The following is a 27,571-nucleotide window of genomic DNA, read 5'->3' as shown; positions in this document are numbered from 1 at the left end:
CTGGGAGGCTGGAATCTTTAATCTCCTTTCAGGCAATGTGGATGAAACATGCAACCAAGGAGGTGGTTAATACGAGCTTGTCCACCCCTGGTGGCCCAGGGCCACTCCTCCTTCCTTGGCTCTCTGGTCCACCTTCCAAAAATTGCTCACTGCTTCTGTCCCCTTGTACAGATGCAGAACAAGGGGGTGGCCCTGACCCCAAATAGTCTGAGCCAATCAACTCATCCTCAACCAATGAAACCAAGTCCCAAACAAGAGCTGACCACCCTGAATGTTCATCCGTTTGATCAGAGAACTCCCTATGAGAGATTTGAGAGCTGGAATCCATGAGATGAGAGGAAGTCAGAGCAACAGTGAGACTGCCCAGAGAGACAGTGTGGGCAGGGAAGAGGAGAGGAACAAGGACAGACAGAACCTGGCTCAGACAGGACTGAGCAGGAGTACTGAAAGGCTGAGTGGGCCTCCAAGGGGCAGGTCATCTACCCCTGATCTCAGGTAAAAAGCTGAGGGAGGTTTCAGGAAGGGGAGTGCTCAGCCACCAAGCGGGTTGAAAAAGTGGGGCCAGCAGCAGAGACCAGAATGACAGTGTCACGAGGACACCAGTGATTCTGAAGCAGCAGAGGGCTACACCATGCTGGCCACATGAATAAGAGGTAGACATTTCCTGGTCATATGTGCGCCCTTTGTGTGTTCATCTGCCACGCGTGCCCTGTGCTCAGGTGTGCTTCTACATGTGTGTCCTCTCCCACAGCTGATGTGGCTGAGAACAGGCATCTCTTTGGTGTCACTGATTTTTCAATATAATTTAATTAGGTATCCTTTGCTTTGGACTAATGTGCTCCTTCTCACTGATTCAGTCAAAGTGAGCGCAATGGTGGCTGAGCCACATGCATTAGGTACCTGAGCTAGGGGCTGTGTTCTAGGTGGCCCAGTGCTGCAGACTGACTACCCCCACTCCCAGTGGACACATCTCCTGAGGACCCAAAAAGAAAATCCTCCTTCAGAATTACTGGGCTGTCCAGTGTTGCAGGGGGTGTGGTCATATCCACAGGAGTGATGGATGCCAAAGGACATGGATTCCCACCCATGGATCCCCACCCATAGATCCCCATACGTGGATCCCCATCCACAGATCCCCATATATGGATCCCCATCCAAGGATCCCCAGCCATGGATGCCCATCCACAGATCCCCATCCACGTCTCATTGTGCCTTAAAGACCACAGAACCTGGGAGCCTTTAAGGTCTGTCAAGTGCTTTATGTAGGTTCCCTCATTCAGTCCTCACAGCCACCCTGGGAGGGAGGTACTCTTAGTATCTGCACTTTATTGTTGTTATTCAGTCATGTCTGACTCTTTCGTGACCAGTTTGGGGTTTTCTGGGCAGAGATAACTGCAGTGGTTTTCCATTTCCTTCTTCAGCTCATTTTACAGATGAGGAAACTGAGGCCAACACAGTTAAGTGACTTGCCCAGGGTCACAGAGCTAGGAAGTTGTCTGAGGCCAGATTTGAACTCAGGTCTTCCTGACTACAGACCCAGCCTTCTAGCCACTGCACCACCTAGCTGCCCATTATTCTCCTTTTACAGATGAGGAAACTGAGACTGGGAGTAGCCAAGTGACTTGCCAGGATCACTAACTCCTAGGTGTCTGAGACAGGATTCAAACCCAGGTCTACCTGATTCTAATTTTATCCTCAGTGTCCCCTAGCAGCTACTTCTAGATGGCTGGCCCTCCCCCACTAGAATGGGAGCTCCCTGAGAGGAAAAGCCATCTGACTTTTCCATCCAAAGCAAGTATTTCATTAATGCTGTTCCAGTCTTTCATTCCCATGGTAGCTTTTGCTCCTGCCCTGCCCTGGGCCTCCTCTGATTGGCTCATGTCTGAACTTCCTATATGCACAACCAGGCCAGGAATTCCCAGAGGATCTGCCGGGCTTTCCATGATCTCCCCACTGCCCAAGGTCACCCAGAGACCTTGGCACTCAGTCTCTTTCAATGGTCTATGGAATGGTGCTATGTGCCCCAAGCCCAGAGAATCCATGGGCAGTGGGGGGTGGGAGGCGGGAAGAGGCCCTCCTGCAGTAGGTTGCTGAGGAGTGTCAAAGAAATCTGAGGTTTGGACCCTGGTGTCATAAAACAGAGGGACCTGAGAATGGTTTCATTTTTATTTCTAAATGCACAACAGAACATCGAGAGCTAGCCATACCGGCAACGTGACTGAAGGCTGCCCAGCCCAGGGAGTGCCCAGAGAAGTCCTGCCCTGCTACTGGACTACCTTCTCTGGTGAAGCAGGGCCAGAGCAGGGCTGCTCCACCATGGGACCCTCTGGGAAGGAATTCAGTGCTTTCAAACCCTACCCACAGCAAACACACTGTAAGTCAGCAGGCCCATCCCCCAGTCCCTCCTGCCTCATTGTTGTGAGCACAGCATCAGCAGGCCATAGAGACCAGCAAGCAGCTCCCCACCCCAGGCCCTTCTCCAGGCTTAGCCCAGCATGTTCCGGCATCGGCGCCTCTCCTCCTCCCGCTGCTCCTCCATCCGGATCTCTAGCACCCTCAGCTCCTTCCTCACTGCCTTCTGCATGGTAGGGTCCAGCTCCAGCACCTTCTGCAGGTCCGCTTTGGCCTCCGCTTCATTCCACACTTCCGCATGAGCCCTGGCCCTCACATAGTAGGCCTTTGCAATACCTGCAGGAGACAAGGGTCGGAGGAGGGTCTACCTAAACACAGCACCCTGTTGTCCTTCCAGTAGCACCTCTGATCCCAAACAGTGGCCTTGGGACAGAGGACAGGGAGTAGGCAGCTAGAGGCATGGCTGAACGAGCTGCTCACTCACACTTGGCTGTGAGCTCCTCTCTGTCACGGAATCACATTTCAAGTTCAGATTTCGCTCAGAACACAGAATCTCAGAAAGTAAAGGCACCTCAGAGTCCTCCTAGACCTAACCTAGGCCTGACCATCCCCAACAAGGGGTCCTGCAGCCCCTGCTTGAAGACCTCCATGGAGAGGGAGGCCACCACCCCCTGAAGCAGCTCCTTTCATGCTGGGACGGCTCTCATGCTAGCAAAGGTTTTCCTGCCCTATGGCCTCAGTCTGCCTTTTGGCTCGTCTGCCCTCTAGGGCCAAGCAGAACAAAGCTGGGTCCCATCTCACCATCCCCACCTTCACCCACTTCCTGACAGCCAGTGAAGGCAGGAGGGAGGCCTTCAGCATGCGAGGGATTGGAGGGAGGGCTCCCTGATGGAAGATCTGTGGGGAAACCTGGCCAAATTCATGGAGGAGGAGGGGGAGGAGGAGGAAGAGGAGGAAGAAGAGGAGGAAGCACCAGGGGCCCCCCCCACCCCCCACCCCTTCCTGACTCAGTGCCCGCCCTCCTCCCTGCCGCCAGCTCAGACCTGGGTGGTGCTGGATGATGTCACTGGTGTGCTGCAGCACCTCATAGAACTCCTCCCGCTTCAGCAGGCACTGGCAGTAGTTGAGAACCAGGGTGTTGATCATTTTCTCCAACTTCAGCCACTGAACCTCCCAAGCTTTCTCCTGGAGTGGGGGGAGGGGGCAGAGACGGACAGAGAGGCACGGAGAGATGGGGGAGGGGAGAGGGAGAAAGAGAAAGAAAGAGGGAGGAGGGGGAAGAAAAAATAGAGAAAGACAGGGAAAGGGGAGAGACGGAGACAGAGACAAGGAGGGACACAGGCAGAGACAGAGATGGGGTGAGGAGAGAGGAGTAGGGGAAAGAGGAGAGGGGGAGAAAGATAGGAGAGAATGACAGAGAGAAGGAAGAGAAAGAGAGATGAAGACAGAGCCAGAAAGACGGGGTGGGGAGGAAAGAGGGAGAGAGACAGGGAGAGAGCACACAGGCTCGGTGTGGCCCCTTCTCTGTTGTGGGCACCCCCAGCCCAGGACTGGGCTATAGCAGACATCTAGGGAGTACCTGGGGGACCAGGCAGCAAGAGTTCTGCAGAGTGGGCCTGAAAGGCTGCTCCCCCCGGGTCGTCCTGGGGCCCCCTCGGCTCTCCTCAGGTAGATTTTCTGTTTCAGAGATTCCCCCGGCAACTGGGAGAGAGTTTCTCCCACAGCCATCAAGACATGTGCTAGCTGTCCCCCAACACACATACATACATGCACACAAGCACATGCATACACATGTGTGTGCACGTGTATGCACATGAGTGCAAGCACACACATACACACGTGCACACACACTGCTCCAAAGACCACACAGAGTGAGAAAACATATACCAAGGAGAACTGAGGCCTGGGTTCATTCTGAATTCATTCCCGATGACTGAATGCCAGTCGATTGACTGGCTGACTGAGCCCCACATACCTCTGCTTCCACTGTACCTCTTGTCCGTGTGCTCTGTGTGTCTGCTCCTACAGTGACCCTTGTCACTGGGATTCACGCCTGCGTGCAAGACTGTGTGTGCATGTGTGTGGCCACATGAGCACCTTACCTACACTGGCCTCCCGTAAAAAGGCCTCTTGACAGGCTTCCCCACCCAAAGTCCCTCTGGATCCCCTTCTCTTACACTCATCAGAGATTCTGAGCCGCTGCTCTGAGGCTGCTAGGGGGCACCGCTGTTAGCAGAGCGCTGGGCCTGGAGTCAGAAAGATCTGAGTTCAAATGTGAACTCAGACACTTAAGAGCTGTGTGACCCTAGACAGGTCTCAGGTCACCTCGGTCTATCTCAGTTTCTTCATCTGTACAATGGGAACAGTAGAACAGCACCTAATTCCCTGGGTCGTTGTGAGGATCAAACGAGATCGTATTTGTAAAGTGTTTGGCATAGTGCCATACGCACAGTAAGTGTTTAATAAATGCTTGCTCCCTTCCTGCCTCCCCCGTGAATCAGAAGAAAAGCTATGGGGTGACTGATTATTCATTGCTTCGGGTTGTGGGTTGTGCACAGATGAACCACGTGGTCCCGATGAACAGGAAGGCTTTCATCTCCTGTGGAGGATTTCTGACGCCACCATCCAGGCCTGGGGTGGGGTGGGGGGCTCACATACAGTCAGAGGGATTGATCCCCCCCAGGGCTCTGAGGCCATCTAGACCAGGGTTGGCCTCAAAATCTCTGACCAGGAGTCCAGTGTTTCTGGCGTGGCCTGGCCTGAGGGCGGGCTGAATGTGCCACTCTTTCTGGGGTATTTATGTCTGGCTAGACAGTTTCAGATGGCTCAGTCCCCCCAGGCCCAGGCCCCAGTGACCTTCGCGGCCTAGGAGCTGAGGACAGAGACCAGCCCGCCCTCCCACCCTCACCTTGGTCTGCAGGTTCTTCAGGCAGATGATGGCTTCCTGATACTTGGCGGCAGCTTCCTCATAACGCCCCAGCTTGAACAGACGGTTACCGTCGCCGTGGAGGACTGGAACGACGCGCATCTTCTCGTCATTATTGAGGCTCCAGGTTTCTCTCTTGTAATCACTTGGGGATTCCACCTGCCCAGGATGAGCCAGAGCTCAGGGATCGGCCCCTGGAGAGCCTCCCCACCCTAGCTCTATCTACAGGTTCTCAAGCTCAGGCTTCCAAATACTTGGAAATGGGCAGCAGTGCCGCAACGGGCAGCTGTCTTGTGGTTTGCTGCAGCCCGTGGACCTTGGCAAACCTTCCCTTCACAGCCCTGTTAGCACAGGTGAGGAAGAAGGCACTGCATACAGGCCGCCTCTTCTCCGACTTACTTGTCCCTCCCCATATCGCCTACAGCCTCCTAGGCCCAACACTGGCTCACCTCCCCTTGCCCAGAGAATCAAGGAACCAGAAAGAAAATGGATTTGCAGAGGCCAGCATTGTATGGCCTCCTCCTCCTCTGTCCCTGAGGCCAAGTTCAAGGAAGAGCTCTGAGCCTGATTGACTTAAGTGGGGAGCTCAGTGGTTACAGAAAAGTCCTCATGGGGTCAGTGAGGACCATGGCTTCAGACCTGCTTGGAGGGATCTACACTGAGCCCATTTTCTAGCCTTGGGAAGATCCCCAGCCTCTGCCTCAGCCTGACCCCTTAACTCCAGGAAGCAAATAACCAGGGGCTAGATGAGAGAGGCCAGATGCATCTGGGTAGACTCTCAATTCTGTAGCAGACCCAAGGCAAGATGCCAACTGTTGGGCAAGGGGCACAGAAATGAGATGCTTATTGAAAAGGTTGTGGAACCGACAGAGGAAGCCAAACCCGATGAATTAAAAGTGTGAGAGGCAATTAGGTATTTCAATGGGCAATAAGCCATAAACCCCAAGGAGAAGTGCAAATGATGAGGAAATGTGAAAGGAATTAGAGCCTTTCCTCAGACTCTCCTCCTCCCATCCTGAGAAGAAGTTTCTCAAGGTGCTTTTCTCTCTGTGCTTGCAACCACCAAGCAGGTCTTTCCAGCACAGCCTATCCCCCTCAGCTTCCCTGACTGCTCCTCTATGGGGGTGGGGCGAGTGGGGCCCTCCTGCACCACCTGCTTCCTGGGAACCAAGACTTACATCCCCCTGCCTCTGTCCTCACCTTGAGGAGTTCTGTGATGAAGATCAGGGGCTGGGGCTCCTTCTGAAGCTCATCCAAGTCCTCATAGCCCAGTGTGTGGTAGGCAAACATGTTGGCCAGCCCACATGTGTGAACATGCCACTCTGTGGGGTCCTTGCCCTCTGCAATCTGCCTCAGACTCCTTGAGAGGATGGGGTAGACACCAGTGTGCTGGGAGCAAGAAGAGAGCGAGGGAGAGAGAGACAGAGACAGAGAGACACAGAGAGACTGTGGGTGGGATGGGTGCCTAAGGCATCTTCCCTAGCAAGAAGAGAGCATCTCCAAGGCCAGCCCAAGCCCCTACCCCCTCCTCCATACTCTTCTTGGCCCAGCTCATAGCCTTCCCTTCTTTCTAGGGCCAGAGACAGCATCCATAATAGATCAGAGCAGCATGGATTTGTACTGAGAGGACAATTAGAGGTCAGCTAACCCAACTCTTTCATTTTACAAATAAGGAAACTGAGGCTCAGAGATGTGAAGCTACTTGCCCAAGGCCACCCAGGCAATACTTGAACCCAGGTCCTCTGACTGCAAATCCAGAGCTCTTACATTCTTCCCACAGCGAAGCAGGCATCAACAAAAATAGAGGGGTTGGCTTTGCAAACCAGTTGGAGATCTCCAGGGGTATAGTGGACAAAAGGTGGTGGTCAGGAGGGGGCATTGCTAACTGCACCAGACCTTCACCTAGGCTGCTTTGGCAGGAATCACCCAAATTATTTGGGAAATAATGTTAAAGATAGAAAATCCAGTTTGGGGGAAGAAGCCATGTCCAACCTTCAGAAGCCAAAGAGCTCAGTAGTATAGCATAACCCTAACCCTACTCCACCTCCTGGAATAAGGACATGTTATTCAACAACAGCCAAAACTCTTAGGAAATTAGAAAAATAGTTGGACAGCAATTAGGTTTAGACCAATATTCCCCCACAAGATACCACCGTAAGCTACAAATGGTTATATGACCTAAATACAAAAAGATTGTATAATGAACAAATTGGAGGGATGAGGAAGGAGACCTTTCATGACTATGGAGAGAAGTTTTCTTAGCTAACCAAGGGACAAAGTAACATAGGAGAAAAAATGGACAGTTTTTATTACAAAAGAATTTTTTAAAAAGTTTTTACACAAACAAAATCAATCACTAAAATTAAAAGGGAATTAGTTAACTGGGGAAAAAAAATCTTTGTTGCAACTTTATGTGATAAAGGTCTGCTATCTGAGATACATAGGGAACTCATTCAAATGTATCAGGACAAAAGTCTTTCCCCAATAGATAAATAGTCAAAGGATATGAACCAGCATTTCTCAAAGAAGAAATGCAAGCTATCTACTATCATATTTTAAAATGTTCCAAATCACCAATTGTTAGAGAAATGCACATTAAACTAACTCTGAAATGCCACTTTATACTCATCAGGTTGGCAAAGATGACAAAAACGGAAAACGGAAGTGCTGGAGGGACTGTGAATGAATGGGCATACTAGTGTACCGTATGGGTGCAGAAAGCACTTTGGAATTATGCCCCCAAAGTCACTAAACTATGCATTATCCTTTGACCAAGCAATGCCATTAGCAGGCCTGTAACATCAAAGGGATAAGATGGAAAGGACGTATATGCACAAAAATGTCCAGAATAGAACTATTTTGTAGCAAAGAACTGGAAACACAGGGGATGTCTATAAATTGAGAACTGGCTGGAAAAGTTATGGTATACTGACATAATGGAATGCCATTGAGTCATAAGAAATTATTTAAAAGAGAGTGGATGAAAAGAGAATGAAATTATAAAGAGAAACCTAGGAGAATTATGAAAATAGGATGAAATTATGAGTAAAGAGAAACCTGGGAAGTCTTGTATAAACTGATTCAGAGTGAAGTGAGCAGAAGCACAGCAATTTAAATACTGATTTTCACTGTTGTTGTTGTTGTTGTTCAGTCGTATCTGACTCTTCATGACCCTGATTGGGGTTTTCTTGGCAAAGATGCTGGAGTGGTTTGCATTTCCTTCTCCAGCTGGTTTTATAGATGAGGAAACTGAAGCAAATGTGGTTAAGTCACTTGCCCAGAGTCAAACAGCTGGTAAGCGTCTGAGACCAGATTTGAACTCAGGTCTTCCTGACTCCAAGCCCAGCACTCTATCCGAAGCACCACCTAGCTGCCCTAGACACTGACCACAGTATTGGAAAGAAAGCCAACTGTGAAAGACTTCAGAGTTCTGTTAATGTCAAGGTGGATGACAAAGCCTGTCTCCCACCTCTGGGCAGAGAAAAAGACAATGGCGTAGGGGTACTGAAAGAGACTGGTGTTTTCAGACCTGGTCAGTGTGGGCTTGGGTTTACTTAATTCTAACTATGTGTTACAAGGAGAGCTTTTTCTGGATGAGTGAAGGGGTAAGGAGAGTGATGACAAAAAAAGAAGAAAAGATTTGACAAATACCCCAAAGAGAGCGGAAGGAAGTCCAGGGGACACAGGCAGGCACAATCAGGCTGCAGTCAGTGGAGCTTCACAGCTTTGTAGACAAAGCTCTTTGTTAGTTCTTTGTGTGCCAAGATGTTCATGTTTGTGGCTGTGTGGTAAGTGCATGACTCACCCCTCCCCCCAAAAAATTCATTTGAAAAACAAAACGTTTAAAAGACCATCAGAGTCAACCCAGCTTAGTCTTCAAGAAGAGATGAGAAAGTATACGTACACTAGATGGAGCACTGGCCTTGGAGACAGGAGGACCTGAGTACAAATCTGGCCTTAGATGCGTACTAGCTGTGTGACCCTGAGCAAGTCACTTAACCCCGATTGCCTGAAATAAAAAAAAAAAGTGTCCCTCCTTTGTAAAGGTGGGGAACTATGGATGTGGAGCATGATATATATTGTCACAGTTGGTTAATCTGATTTTGTGAACGTGTTTTTTCTTTTTAAAAAAATCCTTTGCTCACTGAGGAGGGGAGGGGGAAATACATATTTGGAAATGAAGGTAATATAAAAAGCAAATGATCAGTAAAAACAATTTTAAATATATGTCAAAAAAGGAGAAAAAAGAAACTCTATTGGAGGTGGTGAGTACAGTAAAGAAATCTCTGGAGTCAGGAATGGGCTGTGAGGCCCAAATGGTCTAAGGTCTGGAGAGGCCTGGGAATGAAAGTCAGCTTGGGCAGTATCAAGGACAGTGGTCACTGACTGACTAAGTACGCCGGGAATGCATTGCAGATTTTGTCAGTTACTTTGCCGTCAGTCATCCGTCAGATGGCTGGGCTGGAGGAAGCAGGGGGAGGATTCTGGGACCTGCCAGGACCCTCCAGCAGTCATTAGCTGGAACATTAGTGGCTCTCAGATGAGATGTGAACACAGCTCTCCCACTTCTCTGTGAGATAAAATGAACATATGGAGGCCAGAGGCTGCTCAGTGAGGATTAAGGCTGGGATAGGGTGAGTGCCTGGAGCTGATACTTGTAGACCCGCTGACAATAATAAGGACTAGTTCTGGCCCATTACACAGTGGGAATGGATGAAGCAACATCTGGAGGTGCAGCTGGCTATGCAGCACCACCCATTGCTGCCCCCTTGCTGCTTCTGTCCAGCCAAAGAGCCTGTGTGTGACCCCCAGGGGAGAAGGAAGTGAACCAGGCAAGGAGCATATACAGAGAGACTAAAGCTCCCTGAGCTCTTCTGCCCACCCTGATTCCTGCCAGGGGTCTGACCTTCCCCCCCCAGCCCCTCTGCCAACCCTGAGCCCTGCCTCCCCCCTGAATCCCTCTGAGCACCCTCACCAGAGCTCTACTCCACTCCCACACCCAGCCCTGCCAGGGATCTGACCCCCCTGTTCTTCGTGCTAACTTGATTTTATGTCACCATGCAGCCAAAGACTGACTCTAAGTGACTGCTGAGCTGCAGCCTCTGAAAGAGGCAAGCTTCAGGGCCTTGTCCTCTCCCAACCCTGCCCCTTCCCCTCCAAGTGGCTGCTCTCCGTGAAGGTTGGCCCTTTTTCTAGCTCCCATTTCTAGATTGCTTTGGGGTTTGCCAGGCACTTTCCTTATATCAACCCTGTGGTGTCAATGCCCAACTCAACCAGCATCTCTGATATTTGGGAGCCAGGGGTGCGGTTGAGGAAAGAAACTCACGGATAAATGGAAAGACCAAACAAAGTAAATACAGAGTCATGATCCCATTAAGAAACTGAGGCTCCAAGAGGTGAATTGCTCCATGGAAGGCCATAAAGATAGTCTGTAGTGGGGCCACTGTCCCTCCCTCTCTCACCAGACCTGGGAAAAAATAGGTCAGCCTATGGGCCAAGCCTTAGGACAGGTTGACCCCCCCAAGTGATCTGATTAGGATTAGGTTAAGCTGCTAAGGAAGCAGATACAGAAATAGCTGCAAGAATCAAGAGAAGGCCAAAAGGGAGGGGGGCTGAAAACAAAGCAAGCCTTCCCTCCTGAAGGGTATTCTGTAGCCAGAGCCTCAGAATCCAGGTTGGCCTCAGAGAGGGGAGGCAAGCTTTCCATGGCAGCGCCCTACCAGAAGTACCCTGCACACGCACCTTTCGTTTTAAGCAAACTCATAGCCATGCTTCCAGACTTAGAGGACTGACCTCCTGCATTCAACGTCCTTCCTAACCTAGCCATCCCCACCTTCCCAACATCCCCTCCCTCCATGCACTCTTCAATCAGCCTCCTGCCTAGTCCTCATCTCTCAGATCTGGGCATTTCTTCTGGCTGTCCCTCATTCCTGGACTGCTCTATCTTTACCTTCTGGCTTCCCCAGCTTCCTTCAAGTCCCAACTAAAACATCATCTTTCACAGGAAACCTCTCTTAATTCTAGTGCTTTGCCTGTTTACTATTTCCATTTCTCTTGTCTATAGCCTGTTTGTACATATTTGTTTCCCCCACTAGATTGTAAGCTACTTGAGGGAAGGGACTTTCTTTGTATCCCCTGTGCTTAGCACAGTGTCTAGCTAGCAGTAGGTGCTGACTGACTGATTGACAATTCCTCCAAGTTTTAAACGTAAGGAATCTGCAGGTGAGACAACATCCTTGTCAGAAATCTTCCTGAGTCCACACAGGACATTTTGTCTCCTTGGGCTTCAGTTTCCTCCTAGGGAATGAGGCATTGAAGGAGATGAACCCTTCCTTCTATAAATTCCAGGAATCTCTGCTTTAGTTGGCAGCAACTAGTGGTGAAGTGGGGTCTTGTGACCTGGCTTTATTAGACATTGGGAGGTGAGGGATCCAAGAGATCCCTCCCCACATGTGATGGGGACTCAAGGCCCAGGAGATGGTTAATGACTAAGAAAAGCTCATGGGAGGAATGTCAGCCCCAGGCCGAGTGCCCTGGAAATGAATGACTGTTTAAAGAAGGTTTTCAACTACAGGAGATCATGGAGAGATTCCCTGCAGAAAGTATTGTTGCTTTTATAACAGATGCAAATGAGGAAGTGAGCTTAAAGTTACTTTTCTGTGATGTCTGTGGTTCACAAGGCAGAAGCTTGTGGAGACATCCTGGTAGGAAGCATTGAGATGTAAATGGAGTGGCGCAGGGCACTTACAATTGTGTCGCACCAGAATTCAGCCACTTCTCCTATCCTCATGGAGGTCAGTAGGATTTCCCAGACTTCCAGTTTGAACATGTTTCCAATGATGATGTGCATGGGCTGGCCGACTTGCTTGCTGTCATCTATGACTGTCCGTTCCTCATCACATTTCATAGTTCGGAAATGAAATGTCACCTTTTTCACAAAAACAACAGAACATATACAAATCACGTTTTCCCCTCTGACCCCTTTCTCTCACTTATTAGGTTTTGTGGATTCATTCATCCTCTATTCAAGCTGGATTCTGTAGTCTTAGTGAAAGAAAGCATATCTGTGGGCCTTGTCAGGTGGGGGAAGGGGGGAGACAGGAGTCTCCTTTCTTGGGAATTAGCCTTTAGGGCTCCAGAAATGTCACTGAGGCAGGCCTGTGGCTGAGGCATAAGCTGAACCCTTCCCAGCTGGGTAGACCAGCCCCAGAATAGCAGGATAGAGGGTCAAAAATGCATTTAGCCCCCTCTATCACTCTAGAGCCCTGGTTGAATTGGTGCCTCCCAATTCCCACATGAATTCATCAGTCATGTGGGTGCCCTTTAGACACAGCCATGCTGGTTCCAGGAATGGTCAGACTTTGCCACTTTAATCACCAGTTCATGGTTTTTTGCCCCTGATCAATGTCCTAGGCAGGACTTTTCTGTCCCCCTCCCCATCCCCACTGTCCCTTGTCCCAAGCCCAAGCCTCTGACTTACTCTGGATCCATTGATGAAGTGAGGGAGGTCCCCAGTCCCTCCATGAAGAATGGTCTTCTTAATGCCTTCCACATTCAGTAGCATGGTTTTCTCCATGGTTGGTGGGACCCTATCAGCGGGTAAGGTTGGAGAATAGCGAAAGGGGTCCTGTCTGCTTCCTGTCAACCGGCTGGATGGCTGTGCTAATCCAGCTCTGATTACAGGAAGCTTAGCATGAATGCATGAAGAGGGAAGGTCAGGATTTGTCCTCTACAGCCCCCATGGGTCTCAGCACTCCAAGAATGGCAGCTTTCTAGAGGAAGAGACCAAGTCCTAACAAAGGCCATGCACTCAGAGGCAGCCACTGAGCAGGTCCCCTGAATTGCTGGGCCCAGAGATGGGAAGGGAGGGGAGGTAGAGTAAGACCTCCAGATGGACAGTGGATGGTATCAGAAGCATGATCTGATTGAGCTAGCCAGAGCAAGCTAGCCAAGCTGACACTCACTCACTCATCAGTCATGAGAGCCTGACCTCAGGTTTTGGAAATTCTTCTACCACTGTGCATTACTGTCCATTGAGGCTTTGAGCCTTCTCTGTAATGGCAGGTTGACTTATCACAAAATAAATGGCCCCATGTTACCCTGGGGAGTGGATCTGGGAGAGAACATGTGCATTTAGAACCCTAGTACTTAAAATGTCACTCTTCTGTGTCCCATCCTGGACAGCCACCTAGCTGATACTCTAGTCAAAGCTCAGGTGGGAGGTGTGGAAAAGAAATAAGAAGGCGTGGTCCTGACCCTTGGTGATCATCTCTAGCTCATCCTGTGAGAGCTCCATTGTACATAATTGTTTGCACATTATCTCTTCCTTTAGACTTGGAGTTCCCTGAGGGCAGGGACTGTCTTTTGCCTTTTTTTGTAGCCTTGGTGCCTAACACAGTGTCTGGCACCTGGTTAAGCCATTAATAAATGCTTCCTGACTGACTACCCTCAGGGAAATCTCAGTCTGGCTGGGCAGGTCGGAAGAACCCACAAAAAAAAATACAAGACTCTAGAAATGATGGAGTAAATCCCAGAATTGCAGAGCTAAAAGGGGCCTTAGGGACTCTCTGGGTCAGAAGGCCAAGGCTGAGAAGGGATGGAGCTTGCCTAAGGTCACCCAACAAGGCAAGGATAATAATCATAGCCATTTAAGGTTTTCGATACTCTTGACATTTGAGCATCTCAGCAACCCCAGCAGGTAGATGTGATTATTATTCCCATTTTACAGATAAGGAAACAGAACTGACAGAGGTGAAGTGACTTTCCTTCAATCAGTCTTACTAAAGAGACAGTTGATAACTGGGTAAGAAGCAGAATTTGAGTCCATATTTTCTTAGCTCCATGTCCAATGTTCTATCCATTGTGTTGCCTTTCAGCCTATGAAGTAATTTCGGAGGAGGGCCCTCAGGACCCATCCAGGGGCATCAGAGAAGGTCTCAGGGAGGAGGTGGCCTTGAACTGAGCCTTAAAGGACGTAAGGATTTTCTAAGAGTCGGAGGTGAGAAAGGATGGGAGGCATTCCAGGTATGGAGTCAGCCTATACAAAGGAGTAGAGGTCAGACAACTGTAAACAGAGTGTCATGTCAGTTTGTCTGGAATAGAAAATGTGAGAAAGAGAATAAGGTTCAATAACCCTGGAATGAACTTCTAGACCAGGGGGTCCTAAGGAAGCATCACCTTGTATGTCCTGGACCCCTCTGGAGGCAGCCAGTCCAGGCCTATGGACCCCTGCTCAGAATCATGTTTGTAATACATAAAATACACAAGATTACAAAGGAAACCAATCATATTGAAATATAGTTGCCAAATTTGGGAATCTGTGGCCTAAAGCCTCAGCTCAAATGCCTCTGAAGACCCAGCACCATCTGAAGTAGCCCACCCCACCTGATGGACAGTTATCATGTCCTTCCTGAGGCTTCTCTTTCCTGAGCTAATCATCCTTGGGGGACTCAAGGCCCTCCAATCTCCTTGTTGCCCTCCCCAAGCACCAAGCACTCTCTAGTTTATCAAGAAGCAGCTACAGGGCACCACAGTGGACAAAGTACTGGACCTCGGGATCAGGAAGAGTCCAGCTGGAAATGTGCCTCAGACGCTACCTTGGGTGACCCCGGGCAACCGCTTAAGCTGTCATCTTCAGTTTCCTAATCTGTAAAATGGGGATAACAGCAGCATCTGCCTCCCAGAGTTGCCATAAGGATAAGTGAGAGGACATGTATAAAGTGCTTTGCAAACCTTATAGCCCTTGTGAATGTTCACTATTATCAGATGTCCTTCCGTTACTGCAGCAACTCATAGCTGAACTAAACGCCACTCCACAGGGTCTGATGAATGCAGAGGACTGTCCTGCTCCCTCCGCCTGGCTGTGGCACTGCCACCCACCCCCCTAAGCTTCCCCACGGCCCCACATTCAGCCCACGTGCTAGTAAGGCCAGCTGCTGCAAGTCTTCCAGGACTGACGCTAATTCTGAGCACCTTGGAGAGCTCTCCGCCTCCACAACTGGGATGCAGAAGGCCTAAAGAATAAGTGAGTTTCTGGCGCCATCTGGTGGTGGCCTGCCCTGATCTCCACAACTCCTTAGATGAGTGGGTGCCTGCAAAAAAGTAATAGGTTTTTCTGAGAACTCAGGAGTAAGGAAGGTTGGGAGGAAAAACCCTACACTTTAAGAGGAGACACTGTTCTCCTTCCTAGGAGCCCAGGGAACTGGGAGAAGTACAAGTGCTGCCCTCAGGAAGCCCCCCCACACACACACACACCACTCTCCCCCTCCATGAAAACCCTCCCCCTCAGGCAAGAGTCAAGTCTCAGTTCATAATGGCCCAATCTGCAGTATGGAAGGAAGACTGACCTTCATGTGCAGAGCTCACACTCCAGCGTGGAAGACAAAATAGAGACCGAACCCATAATACTCCAGGCCTTTGGGCTGCCAGAGAGAAAGCATGGAGAGGAGGGGCATAGGCCCGAGCAGGCCCTCTGCAGGCTGCCTCTGAGTCCTCATAGGAGGATGAGGTTCCCAGATCCCAGGGCATCCCCACATCCTCCAGTCATTCCCTGCCCTGTCCACAGTTCACTGAGGCTGCCCCACTCAGTCCCCTCCAAATCCCGCCCGCTGCACTTCTGTGTGACGTACTGATTGGCAAGTCCTGACCAAGGAGCAAATGTCTCCATGGAAACCAGAGAAGGAAGAAATGTTTTTACCTAACCCCCCTTCCCCTCTCTCTCTCCCCCTCCCCCTCTCCCTCTCTCTCTCCCCCACCTCCTCCCCTTCTCCATTTTTCTGGTGAGGAAGAGTCCCAGTGAGGAACTATTTTTTTTTTGTGAGGCAATCGGGGTTAAGTGACTTGCCCAAGGTCACACAGCTAAGTACGCGTCAAGAGTTTGGTCTGAGGCCAGATTTGAACTCAGGTCCTCCTGACTCCAGGGCCGGTGCTCTATCCACTGTGCCACCTAGCTGCCCTGGAACTTTTCTCAACAAAAAGTAGCACACAAGATCCCTAGAGCTGTCCTGTGGGAAAACGCGGAATTGGCTGGGCCTTTGCCTCCCAGCTCCAGCCACACACCCACGAGGCACTCTATGAGTGTCTGTGGGTTGTCTGATTTAGTGGATGGGGTGGGGTTCTTACTCTATCTCAAAATGAGGGAAACATTACCTTCCTAAAGACATTCAGGAGAGGATTCAGGAGGGGCAGATGGGGAGTTAGAAAACGTGCTTCCTGTCAGGCTCAGCTGGGAGACAAGATACAAATGGCCTCATAAATACAAGATAGATGGGCCAGTGCTGAGATCCCCGGAGGACTCAGGGCAGAGCCCAGACAGGCGGAGCTGGGGGAGGGCAGCAGAGGGAGGGGTCCGTGACGGACTCCTGGAGGAGGGAAGGTTTCATCGAAGGTGAAGTGGGAAAGAGTGGCAAAGGGGAAAGAGCCTTGAGTTGAGAGTTAGAAAAGCTGGGACCTGGAAGCATCCTGGCTCTCTCCTTTTCCACCTCTGTGACCACTAGAAAGCAACTTAACTTCAGTCAGCTCCTTCTTACAAGGAGGAAGTTGGACCAATTGGTAATGTCTAATGTCTCATCCATCTCTCAATCCGACCAGCTAGGTGGTGCCAGTGGTTAGGATGCCAAGCCTGGAGTCAGGAAGACCTGAGTTCAAATTCAGCCTCAGACACTTACTGGTTGTGTGACCCTGGGCAAGTCACTGAATGTCTGCCTCAGTTTTCTCATCTGCCAAATGGGGATCATAAGCACCTCCCTCCCTGGGTAATTGTGAAGATCAAATCAGATAATTGTAAAGTGTTTAGCATAGTTATTGGCACACAGTGATACATAACTATTATTCTTTTGTGAATCCAGCAGAATTAGGGTGGGGGGAAAGTCAGGACGGAAGAAAATGTAGCCCCCTTCCTTCTTTACTGATGGTACCCAAACAGAAAACTCTAATCCTGACCATTCTGCTGAGTTCCAGATTGCCATGGCCTCCAGTGCCCTCCACAAAATGAAGGAGTCCCCAGCTTCAAAGGTCCCAGCGCTGCCAGTCTTCCATCTGGTCTTTCTCCAATTCATCCTTGACGGAGCGGCTGAAATCATCTCGGTCCCAGATCTGATCCTGTCACTCTCCTCCTCAAGAACTCCCCTGGCTCCCTGTTCCCTAGGGCTGGGTACAGACTCCTAAGCCTTGCTTGGAAGGCTGTCCCCCAGCTGGCCACAACTGACCTTTCCACACTCCTTTTGTGCTCCTCTACTTCCCGAACACCACAATCTGGGCAAAGTGCCCTATGATGCTTCCCCCAACTCTGCACTTTGTTCCTTGCCCATCCGAGCCCAAGCCTATCCTATCTCCCCTCCCTCCCTCCCTCCCCATCCCAGCGATCCCAGTCCCAGCTGCCATTTCTCAGAGCCCATTCTTGGTCCCCCACTGACAGTTCCCTTATTCCCCACCCCACCAACCTCCCTGCTAAAGCCACTCACCCCTTCCCCTGTGCTCACTGGGATGCCTGCTCCACAGAAAACAGATTCATTTTCATCTTAAACCTTTTCCTTCCCCAGTCCTTCCATATTCTGGATCTCCCTGAGACTGGGTTCCCTCCTTCTGGAGCCTCCCTGGCCTCCCTTCCAGCACTGGCTGCCCCTTCACTCATTCCCCTGGACTCCCTGGTCATGGGAGGGGAGCTGTACGTTCCTCACTCCCCATTGCCACTTCCAGGAGCTCTCTCTACCAACACTCAGTAACCTCTCCCCTCCTGAGGTTCATTCAACCCATATTTATCAGTTGATCAGGTTCTGGTGATTGTTACCTACTGACTTCCACAACACCCTCCTTCCTTTCTCAGAGTTCAGTGCCCACCCCTGTCACCAAGTCCGGTGAATGTCTCACGTCTCCTATATGCCTCCTCCTCTCCTCTGACCCTGGCTCCTGCTGGCCTGGACCCTCCTCACCTCCCTCCTGGACTACTGTAATAGCTGCTGGTTGGTCTGCCTGCCCCAAGTTTCTTCCCATTCCAGTCCATCCTCCCCCTCTGTTGCCAAGGAGGTCTTTCTAAAGTATAGGCCTGACCATGTCACCTCCTCCTCAATAAAATTCACTGGCTCTCTATCACCATCAGAATCAAATATAAAGTCCTCTGGCATTCAAAGCCCTTCATACCTGTCTCCCACCTTTCCAGCCTATGTTACACTACCATCCCCACCATGTACTTGGAAATGCAGTGAGCCTGGCTAGCCATTCCTCCAACAAATCCCTCCATCTCCTGACTCCAAGCCTCTTCCCTGGCCACTCCCCCCCCCCATGCCTGGAATGCCCTCCTTCCTCATTTCTGCCAGATGGCTTCCCTGCTCTCCTTCACGTTCCAGCCAAAGTCTCACCTTGCCCAGGAAGCCTTCCCCAAGCCCCAAAATGGCAGCATCTTCCCTCTACTGCTTCTCATTTATCCTGCATTTAGTTTGCTTGCACGTTGTCTCTCCTATCACCTGGTGGGCTCCTTCTCAGTGAGGCCTTTTGCCTTTCCTAGTATCCCCAGCACTAGTGCCTGCAACAAAGTACTTACTCAGTCAATGTCTATTGCCTGCCTCAGTCTTTCTTTTGTCCCCAACTCCCACCCTCCTACAAGGGGACTTCAACATCTGTACTAAGACTCCCTCAAACAGCCAGTCTCCCATCTCCTCCACTTCATTTCCCAGGACCTCCTCCTCCAAACCAGCAGACCCAACCCACACAGAGATGGTCACACCCTTGATCTCGCCATCACCCACGAAGGCACCTGCCCTCATCTGATCACAACCCGTAGTTCTTCCACCTTTCCCTCTGCCTTAAAACCCCAAACTCCCAATTCCTCAGTAGCAAATAGTCAGTAAACATGGATTAAGCACTACTATGTGCCAGGCACTGTGCCAAGTGCTGGGGATACAGGTGCAAAAAAAAGACAGTCCTTGCCCTCAAGGAGCTCGCAGTCTAGTGGGGGACAATACCCAAAAGGTAGCTGAAAGTGGGGGCAGCAAAATCCAAAGTCATTCCAAAGCAGTGCAGCTGTTGGGAAATGGGGAGAGGACTGTGCTGAGCCCCTCTTTAAACAGAGGCCCTGGAGCGCATGGCTCTGCCCTCCAGTCAAGGACGGCGCAGTCAGAGGACCAGAGGCGGCTGATGAGCTGGGAGGACCAAGGCTGACTCAATCTGGCGGATACCGAGGTTTCCCAAGGATGAGTTTCCTCGAGAAGAAAGGCATGACAGATAGGTCCAACGGAGTCCAGGCCCCCCTCACCCCTGCACGGGCTATATACCCTTCTGCCTCCCCCATCTTGACCCCTTGGTGAACCAGATCAGCTCTACACTATCCTTTCCCCCTCCCCCCATATTCTGACCCAGAGCTTGCATTGACTTGCCTCTGTCTTGGATTACTCCCACCCTCTTAACTCTAGTGCCCCTCTTCTTATCCTGTCTGCAGCTTGTCTGTTCCTGTCTGTTTGGTTTTCAGCTCCCCCGTTAGATTGTGCGCTCCTTGGGGGCAGGAACTGTCTTTTGCCTTTCTTTGTATCACCCGTGCTGAGCACAGTGCCCAGTGCACAGTAGGTCTTTAAAACATGTTTAATGACTGCCTGACCTCTGGGCCAGGCTTCTGGTTTATTCCCTAAACGCATCTATTTCCTGTTTCTGTCCAGGTGCACCATAGTGTACGTCGGTGAGAGCAGCCACAAACTCACTGGAGCTGCTTCTTTCTGGATGCTTGTGAGATGGGATCTCTGGATTTTGGCCAGAACATTCCTGGTTAGCCCTTGTCCTGTTGGCTGTAGGCTTCTGTACGCTCCAGCTCTCAGCTCCAGGCATTTGTCCAGACTGTCCCCCAGGCCGGGAATTATCTCCCTCCTCTGCTCCAACTACTGACCTCACTGGCTTCCACTCCTACTCACAGGATGAAAATCACAAAGATTCAGATCCACTACAATTCAATGAACAATTATTAGGTGTTTACTGTGTGCCAGGGTACTAAGTGACAGGAAAACAGAAAGAGGCCAAAGACAGTCCCAGACCTCAAGGAGCTTACAATCCAAGGCAGAGACAACATATAAACAAATATATATGAAGCAAAGAAAAGAGGGAAGGCGCTGGAATTAGGAGGGCTTGGGGAAGGCTTCCTGGAGAAGGTGGGACTTAGTTAGGACTTAGAGGAAGCCAAGGGGCCAGTTGTTGGCATGGAGGAAGGAGAGTGTTCCAGTTCCAGACCTGGGGGAACAGCCCGAGAAAATGCCCAGAGCTGGAAGGTCTTGTATGTGAAGTCAGGAGGCTGGGGGTCACTGCCCTGAAGAGTATATGGTGGAAAGGTGTAGGAAGTCTGTAAAGAGAGGTGGGGCCAGATGATGAAAGGCTTTGAATGCCAGAGCATTTTGCATTTGTTCTTGGAGTACTAGGGGGCCCCTGGAGTTTATCAAGTAGAGGATGCCATGGTCAGACCTGAGCTTTAGGAAAATCACTAGTGGCTGAAAGGAAGATAGACTGGAATGGAGAGAGACTCTGGCCAAGCAGAGCCCCCCTCCCCCAGCAGATGAGGGTCAGCAGGGTGGTGGCAGTGTCAAAGGGTAGAAGGGGGTATTAGAGAGATGTTGCAGAGGTGAAATCAACTAGAGATGTTGCAGAGGTGAAATCAACTAGAGATGTTGCAGAGGTGAAATCAACTAGAGATGTTGCAGAGGTGAAATCAACTAGAGATGTTGCAGAGGTGAAATCGACAAGCCTTGGCACCACACTGGATAGGTGGGTTAGAGAGAGAGTGAGGAGTCTAGGACGGCTGGGCTCAGGATCTGGGAGGATGCCCAAGCTCTCTACAGTAAAAGGGAAGGGAAAAGGGTAGGGTGGTGTAGGGGAAAGATAACAAACTGAGTCTTGGAGCTGATGAGATTAAGATATCTACTGGACATCCCATTTAAGATGTCTGAAGGGCAGTTGGAAATTCGAGATTGAAGGTCAGCAGAGACTGGGGCAGGCCAGGGAGACGTGAGAATCGTCAGCATAGAGAGGGCCATTTAATGCATGGGAGCTGAGGAAGAGGAGCAGAGGACTCAGGACAGAGCCTGAGGGACACCCATGGTCAGAGGGCATGATGTGCAGGAGGATCCAGCAGAGAGACAGAGGAGGAGAAGCAGAAGAGAGAGACAGACAGAGGCAGAGAGAAAGAGACAGAGAGACAGAGAGATGTCCTGAAAACCCAGAGGGAAGAAAATTCAGGAGAGAGTGTCCCAGGCTGCAGAGAGGTCAGGGAGAATGAGGACGGAGAAAAGGCCATTGCGAGATCACTGGCCACTCGGCGGCTGCGGAGGAAGATGAGGTAGGAGCCCTGGTCCCACGGTCAGTAGCAGTTCGAGAGGCCCGGCCAGGAAGCCATCGAGGGCAGCCTGAGACCAGGGTTTTCAAAAACCGCCAATGTGGAAATGCTTTGTGGCTGACTGGCCCGGATGATCACTTCCCGCTCTGGCCGGCCAGGGCTGCAGAAGCCCTCCCCGCTCAGTTCCTCTCCCCCTCCCCCTCCCCCTCCCCCAGCCCACTCCAAAGCCTCCACCTTCCCTCTGGGAGCTTGGCCCTGGGCCAGACTGACAAACAGCAAGGAAGCGACTCCAACCGACCCGTGGGAAGGCGCTACGGGCTCGGGGCGGGGACCAATAGCAGGAGAGGACTCCTCCCTTCGGCTCCAACGGACCAATGGTGAGGCTCTTTGCAGGTTTGGGGCGGGGTAGCTTGGGGCATCGGAACAATGGGCTGCGCACTGGGGGCGGAGCTTCGGACCAATGGCAGAAGAGGATTCCTCCCGCAGGTTCCAATGGACCAATGGGAGGGCACACTGCGGTCCCGGGGCAGAGCATTGGACCAATGGGCTGTAGGCCCGGGCCCCGCGGCCAGTTTGAACCTGGTGGGTAGAGGAGCTGGACGTGGGGCGGCCGCGGACGCACTGCAGGTAGGAGATCCAGGACCGACCAGGATCTGGGGCTAGATGGGGAAACTGAGGCCCAGGCTCCGCGCTGCCCCGCAAGGAGCAGCACAAAGTGGGGGGGAGGCTGGGCCCCTGACACCCCCCCATCCCTTCAAGGGCGGCAGGGTCCCTGTCCCCCTTCAGCCCCCCACGCCCAAAGGCTTTCTTGTCCTCCTCCTGTCCCCCATGTCCCCCCTGTCCAAATAGCCCCCCAAAGGAGGGGAGCACTGGGCTTTCTTCCCCCCACTTAGGACCCTCCCTTTCCTTTCTCATGTCCTCAAGCTCCCACAGCACTCGCCCCACCCCCCAGGCAGCAGGGAGGGGCAGGGGTCCCACTGGGCCTCTGACACCCCCCCCCATGCACACAAAGGCCTCCTTGTCCTCCCCGCCCATCCCCCAGCCGGGGTGCTGCAGTACTGGGGGGCCCTGTGGGGGCGGGGCACCCCTCCCCTTGGACACAGAGGTCTCTTTGTCCACCCCCACCCCCAGTGGAGAGGGCTGGGGGGGTGGGGCAGGGGGCACAGCTTGGGCTGCCCTGTTTTTGTCCACAGCAGGCCCATGTGTCTACTGAGTGACCCACAAGGAGGCTCATGGTCCTGCTCTCCATGCCCCGCAGGTAGGTCCCAGGCCAAGGCAGGGATGACTTCGGTGTGGCAGGGTCTGGGAGTGGCCAGAGGCCGCAGAAGCCGCCAGATGCTGACGGAGGAGAATCAGAGCCCAGAGCCGGGCCCGCGGAAGCCACCGGCCAGCTCTCTGGACAGCCTGTGCACCCGCCTGAGCAGACGCCTGCCCCTGAGTGTCCTCGACGCCAACTTTCAGGACGGGCCATCCTGGGAGCCTCTGGAAGGCTCAGAGAGATCACAGGGGGCCGGCCGCTCAGCCAGGAAGGCCTTGGGATCTGTGGCTCAGGTACCCAGGATGGGCCCCCCCCGGGCGTCGGTACAGCCCAGCCACGCCCACTGGACAGCCGTCCTGGCTGACCCAGTGCATGTGTCCATTACAGAAAATCCAGAAGTCATACCAGGGAGGCAGCCAGAGGAGAGAAACGGGCCATGGCCACGGGGGGATCCCACACCCAACGAGAAGGAGGAGGAGGAGTGCCGGGCTGTCAGGGGCTCCCTCGCCAGGCTCTGGGGCCAGATGGCGGACCCCCACCCCTTCATCCCAGGGCTCAGGGCTGAGAAGGCTCTCCAGATGGATCACCAAGGACCCCCTCCTTCCTCTGCGGAGGCGCTCCCAGCGGGAAGCAGCCCTCCGCAGCCCATATTCATCCCCAGCTCCTCTCTGCTCCATGAGGCAAGCCAGACCAACAGGGCCCCTGCCCCATGGGGGTTAGACAGGCAGTCTGGCCGGCGTGGGTCTCCAGGTCCAGATTCCACCTGGGCGCCGTCTGGCCCCTGGGAGCCCAGGATGGGGAGGCCTGGCTGCCGGGGCTTTGCTGCGCCCTTCCTGACCAGTTGATTGGTGCTTGCTCTGTCCAGAGGTGGGTGCTTGGAGGAGGAAGAGGAGGTGGAGTCTGTGGCCGCGGGCATCCAGCAGCTGAAGCGCCTGTCTCAAGCCTTTGATGAGGCCATCGCCACAGATGAGAGGCGAGTGTGGGCCCGTGGGCTGGGCTCGGGGTTGGGGGGAGGCAGAGAAGAGGCCCCAAACCTGAGGTAGAGAGCGTGGCCCCTGCCTTGCTGAAAGCCCTTCCCTTATCCACACTAACAGCCAGGGCAGGAGTGCCCTCTTCGGGGGTACAGGGAGCCCTCCCTGTCCTGGAGTTAGGGGTCCCAGCACAGCCTGGTTCCCAGATATCCTGCCAGTACCCCTCCGAACACTTCACACACACATCCAGCCTTGTCTGGGGGCCCCAAGGCCAGGAAGGATGGGGCTGGGCTGGGGTCCTGCACCCTGCCCTCTGGCTCCCTGGCATGTGAGTGGTAACACGGCCTCCTCCCTCCTCTCCTATCTCTTGTCTTAGTGACTTGACTGTTTCTCTCATTCAGAACTGAAGAGGGGGCACGGGCATGGCAGGTAAAGGCTGGGGGGCGGTGCCTGGCCAGTGCCCAGGGGCGGGGGTGGTCTTGAAGGTACCCGGGGACATCTCCTGGGACCCAAGGCTGCATCCAGCCTTGCCTGAGAGTTTCTCAGGGAAGCTGGAGCAGCCCCTCCCCTAACTAAGCCAGCATGATGAGCCCCAGCTCTTCACCTCTGTCCCTCTCCCACCCTGGCAGGGTCTTCTGGTGTCCAGCCTGAGGAGGCGTCCGAGCTGTCAGAACTAGAGGGCGGGGCTGGCCCTATGAACTGACAGCTCCTTGGTCTTCCACAGGAAACAAGCAATAGGGCGTTACTGCCTGCTCATGACCCATAACCTGAGGGCCGTGAGCCAGTCTGAGAGGCGCCCCTGGACATCTGGACGGAGGCGCCCATGACTGGTGGATTGTGGCCACCGACGTTAAGGTGTGATCCCCTAGAGAGGAGGGTGGATCCCTGGCCAGACACCCACAGGGCATTTCTCCAGCTTGGGCACCCACAAACCTCACGTTTGGACTGAAGCTTCTTCCTTGCCTCCAGAGGGCTTCCTCTGCAAACCCACTCCCACCGTGGGCAGAAAGGGGCTGCTGCCACAAGGTGGCATGCATGGGCACGTGCAGCAGCAGCTGCGCCCAGCCATGGATGGTGTTACTGCCAGGCTGGGCTTGGAGGTACCCCCTATACCCACTCCCAGCCCCCAGGCTGGCTCCACCCTTGCCTGTCCGCCCAGGCTTGACTTGCTGATTTAGGGTTGATAGACCCTGCCCCTTGCTTCAACTCTGTGTGTTAAAAACCACTGCAGCCCGGCACTGCCTTGGCCTTCTATCCCCTATTGATAATAAATTGTTTCTTCTTTCCTACTGCAGGGTCTTTGGTTCATGGCGGGGTGCTGGGGAGAGTCCAAGTCTGTCTGGTCTAGGGGTAGTCAGGGAATGGCACCTACACATGTGGATGGGGGATGGGGCCTTGGCGGGGACCTCACTACACTTGGACTTGGGCCTAGAAGGTGGGGGTCCTGGTGAGCCAGTGCTGGCCTTTGGCCTCTGTCTCTTCAAGCCAATGAGCCCTTCCCCAGATACCTAACCCCACTCCTCGTACCCAGGGAATGGAGGATCTGGAGCAGGGCTGAGCTTCTAAGCCACGGCTGGGTAAGCGTGTGAAAGCAGTGTCCATGGTCGGGCAGGGGAGCCGCCCCAGCCCTAGTCAGAGCATAGCCAGAGGCTCAGGACAGTTCTGGGAGCACCAATCAGCATCCTCAAAGGCAAGGCAGGTTTTTATTTGTGACAGCACTGGAGAGGCAAAGACCAGCTCCCATCAAAAGTGAGACACTTTGTAAAAATCACAACACCTTGGTTCTGAGAAATCTGGTATTGTACATGTTTAGACCCACTTTGTACAAGAGTGGCATAAGAAAGAACCTTTGTCACCACAGAACCTCACTGACAAATGATATTAGAAACTATATGGAATTAATGGAGACCATCACAAGGGCCGAGAGAAAGAGGACATCTTTCCAGAGACCCTGGTGAAGTGGGGGTCCCTGGCGAGGAGCACGGCTGCCTTCCTTTGCCCACGCACCCACAGAGGTCAGCCAGGACGGCTCACTTGGCCCATCCTCGCTGGCTCTGGGATTCCCCAGCTGCCTACCCAAAAGCCACCCGAGGTCTCGATTTCACTCCCACCCCAACAGGACCACGGAAGTCTAGGTCTCAGAAAAAAGGGGTGGGGGGTTGATCTGGGGTGGGAGATAAAGGGTAAGGCCCAAGGAGTCTGAGGGGAGAGGGGGGTGAACTGGGGGGCAGAGCCATGCCCCTATCAGGCTGGGGCTCCAAGCCTCCCCTCTCATCTGTGAAGGAAGAAAGGGATATGCAGGCAAAGCAAACACTCGATGCGGGGAAGTTGCAGAAGGCCCCAGAAGCACGTGGAAGGTGACCATTGTGCATTTCTATAGGACTGAGCCACCATCTTACCAAGTCAGATGGCGAGTTAGGACATGGGCCTCAAAGTGATAAGATGACATCGCTTTTAACCGCCTCCTCCTGCCCAGCCAAGGGCTCCCTCCTAGCCCCCCACAAGTCTCTAGAACCTTCTGGGAGCAGCTTTGGACCTTTGTTCCCCCCAGGCCAGAATCATCAGGTATTGGTTGAAGGGAAAGGCGAGCTATCCAATAAAATGTATGAACAAGACCCTTCCCCTGGGGCAGGTGCAGTGAACAGATCTAGGTCCCCAGGAGTGCCAGAGAATGCCCTTGGGCTCCCGGGACCCAAGCACAGGCAGACCTTAGGTGGGCAGCCAGGGGATGGCAGTAATGCCCCTGGCTCCCGGGACCCAAGCGCAGGCAGACCTTAGGTGGGCAGCCAGGGGATGGCAGTAGGAGTGCCAGAGAATGCCCCTGGCTCCTGGGACCCAAGCACAGGCAGACCTTAGGTGGGCAGCCAGGGGATGGCAGTAGGAGTGCCAGAGAATGCCCCTGGCTCCTGGGACCCAAGCACAGGCAGACCCTAGGTGGGCAGCCAGGGGATGGCATGCCTAGAGCTGTAGCCTTGTCAGCAGTAGGGTGAAGGGGTGGTTAGGAGGAGCAGCAGAGCCTGCCTCGTTTGGGATGGGTGGGTTGGGCTGGGGGTCACCTGTGCTCATCCCTCACCTAAGTACGTTTTCTCCAGCTTCACGGGAAGACAGCAGACTAACCAGTCAGATGAGGGATGGGGAGCTGCACACAAACGCACACACCTGCACACACCGCGCACACATGTACACACAATCTCAGCCCAAGCGGTGAGGTGGGTATCTGGGAAGGGTCCCCCCCTGCTGCAGAAGGCTGCTGCTGTTGGGCCTGAAGGGGATGGGGCTAGTGGGGCAGGTGCAGCAGGCTCTGGAAAACAAAAGGAGCCTCCCCCAGCCCTGGTGTGAGGAGGGGCCCAGGCCAGCATGCTGAGTACCCCAGCATCCTCACTGGGGGGCATTAGCATCCTGACTTGGCTCCCTGGGAACATGGGAAGTTTGCCAGTAGGCCCTCGGCACCCTTAACTCTAAATGGGTGTAGCCCTGCCCCAAGCCCAGCCTTGCTTAGAAAGATGAGATGGCAGAACCTCAAAGAGGGTGCTGGACCAACTCTGCTGATTGACAACTGGCCAACAGGGCTCCCCCAAGGCCTCTCCCCTAGACCCCTTGGCACTGAGCTCAGCTGATCCTCCAAGAAGAAACAGAAGAGTCCACATGCCTTCCACCTGGGACCTGAAGTCCTCTGGGTTCAGTCAAACCTGCCCCCATGGCCTTGAGAAGGAGCCCTGATCTGTGAAGGAACCATGGCAGGCCAGTCCCTGGACGACCCC

General features: G+C 52.9%; 2 protein-coding genes and 1 long non-coding RNA gene across 6 annotated transcripts; 1 reads left to right on the top strand and 2 right to left on the bottom strand.

The window, feature by feature from the left end:
* Positions 1-2,485: 2,485 nt before the first annotated feature.
* Positions 2,486-12,854, bottom strand: AIPL1 (aryl hydrocarbon receptor interacting protein like 1). The gene is made up of 6 exons (XM_027848908.1): positions 12,759-12,854; positions 12,027-12,206; positions 6,479-6,667; positions 5,261-5,437; positions 3,396-3,537; positions 2,486-2,688 (listed from the first exon to the last, which is right to left on the bottom strand). Exons 1-6 carry the CDS (start codon positions 12,852-12,854, stop codon positions 2,486-2,488), a joined length of 987 nt encoding a protein of 328 aa, XP_027704709.1.
* Positions 12,855-22,160: 9,306 nt separating this feature from the next.
* PIMREG (PICALM interacting mitotic regulator) lies at positions 22,161-25,099 on the top strand. 4 transcript variants are annotated; one of them, XM_027848826.1, is made up of 5 exons: positions 22,161-22,208; positions 22,840-23,132; positions 23,227-23,519; positions 23,705-23,812; positions 24,535-25,099. In XM_027848826.1, the coding sequence occupies exons 2-5, from the start codon at positions 22,863-22,865 to the stop codon at positions 24,635-24,637; spliced, it is 774 nt and encodes a 257-aa protein (XP_027704627.1). In that variant the 5' UTR covers positions 22,161-22,208; positions 22,840-22,862; the 3' UTR covers positions 24,638-25,099. The 4 variants fall into 4 exon arrangements, with proteins under 4 accessions (XP_027704627.1, XP_027704626.1, XP_027704625.1 ...); XM_027848825.1 differs by lacking the exon at positions 22,161-22,208 and adding an exon at positions 24,187-24,239 and having other exon boundaries at positions 22,775-23,132; positions 24,535-24,625; XM_027848824.1 differs by lacking the exon at positions 22,161-22,208 and adding an exon at positions 24,187-24,239 and having other exon boundaries at positions 22,775-23,132; positions 24,440-24,622.
* Positions 25,100-25,592: 493 nt separating this feature from the next.
* LOC114033282 lies at positions 25,593-26,802 on the bottom strand. Its single transcript, XR_003567954.1, has 2 exons — positions 26,740-26,802; positions 25,593-26,661 (listed from the first exon to the last, which is right to left on the bottom strand). It is a non-coding gene; the product is annotated as an uncharacterized LOC114033282 (long non-coding RNA).
* Between the last annotated feature and the right edge of the window lie 769 nt (positions 26,803-27,571).

The sequence above is a fragment of the Vombatus ursinus genome, unplaced genomic scaffold, assembly GCF_900497805.2.
Source record: "Vombatus ursinus unplaced genomic scaffold, bare-nosed wombat genome assembly UNPS02006874.1, whole genome shotgun sequence".
Taxonomy (NCBI): domain Eukaryota; kingdom Metazoa; phylum Chordata; class Mammalia; order Diprotodontia; family Vombatidae; genus Vombatus; species Vombatus ursinus.
Note: the sequence above shows the minus strand (reverse complement) of the source record. Positions and strands in the feature narration are given on the sequence as shown.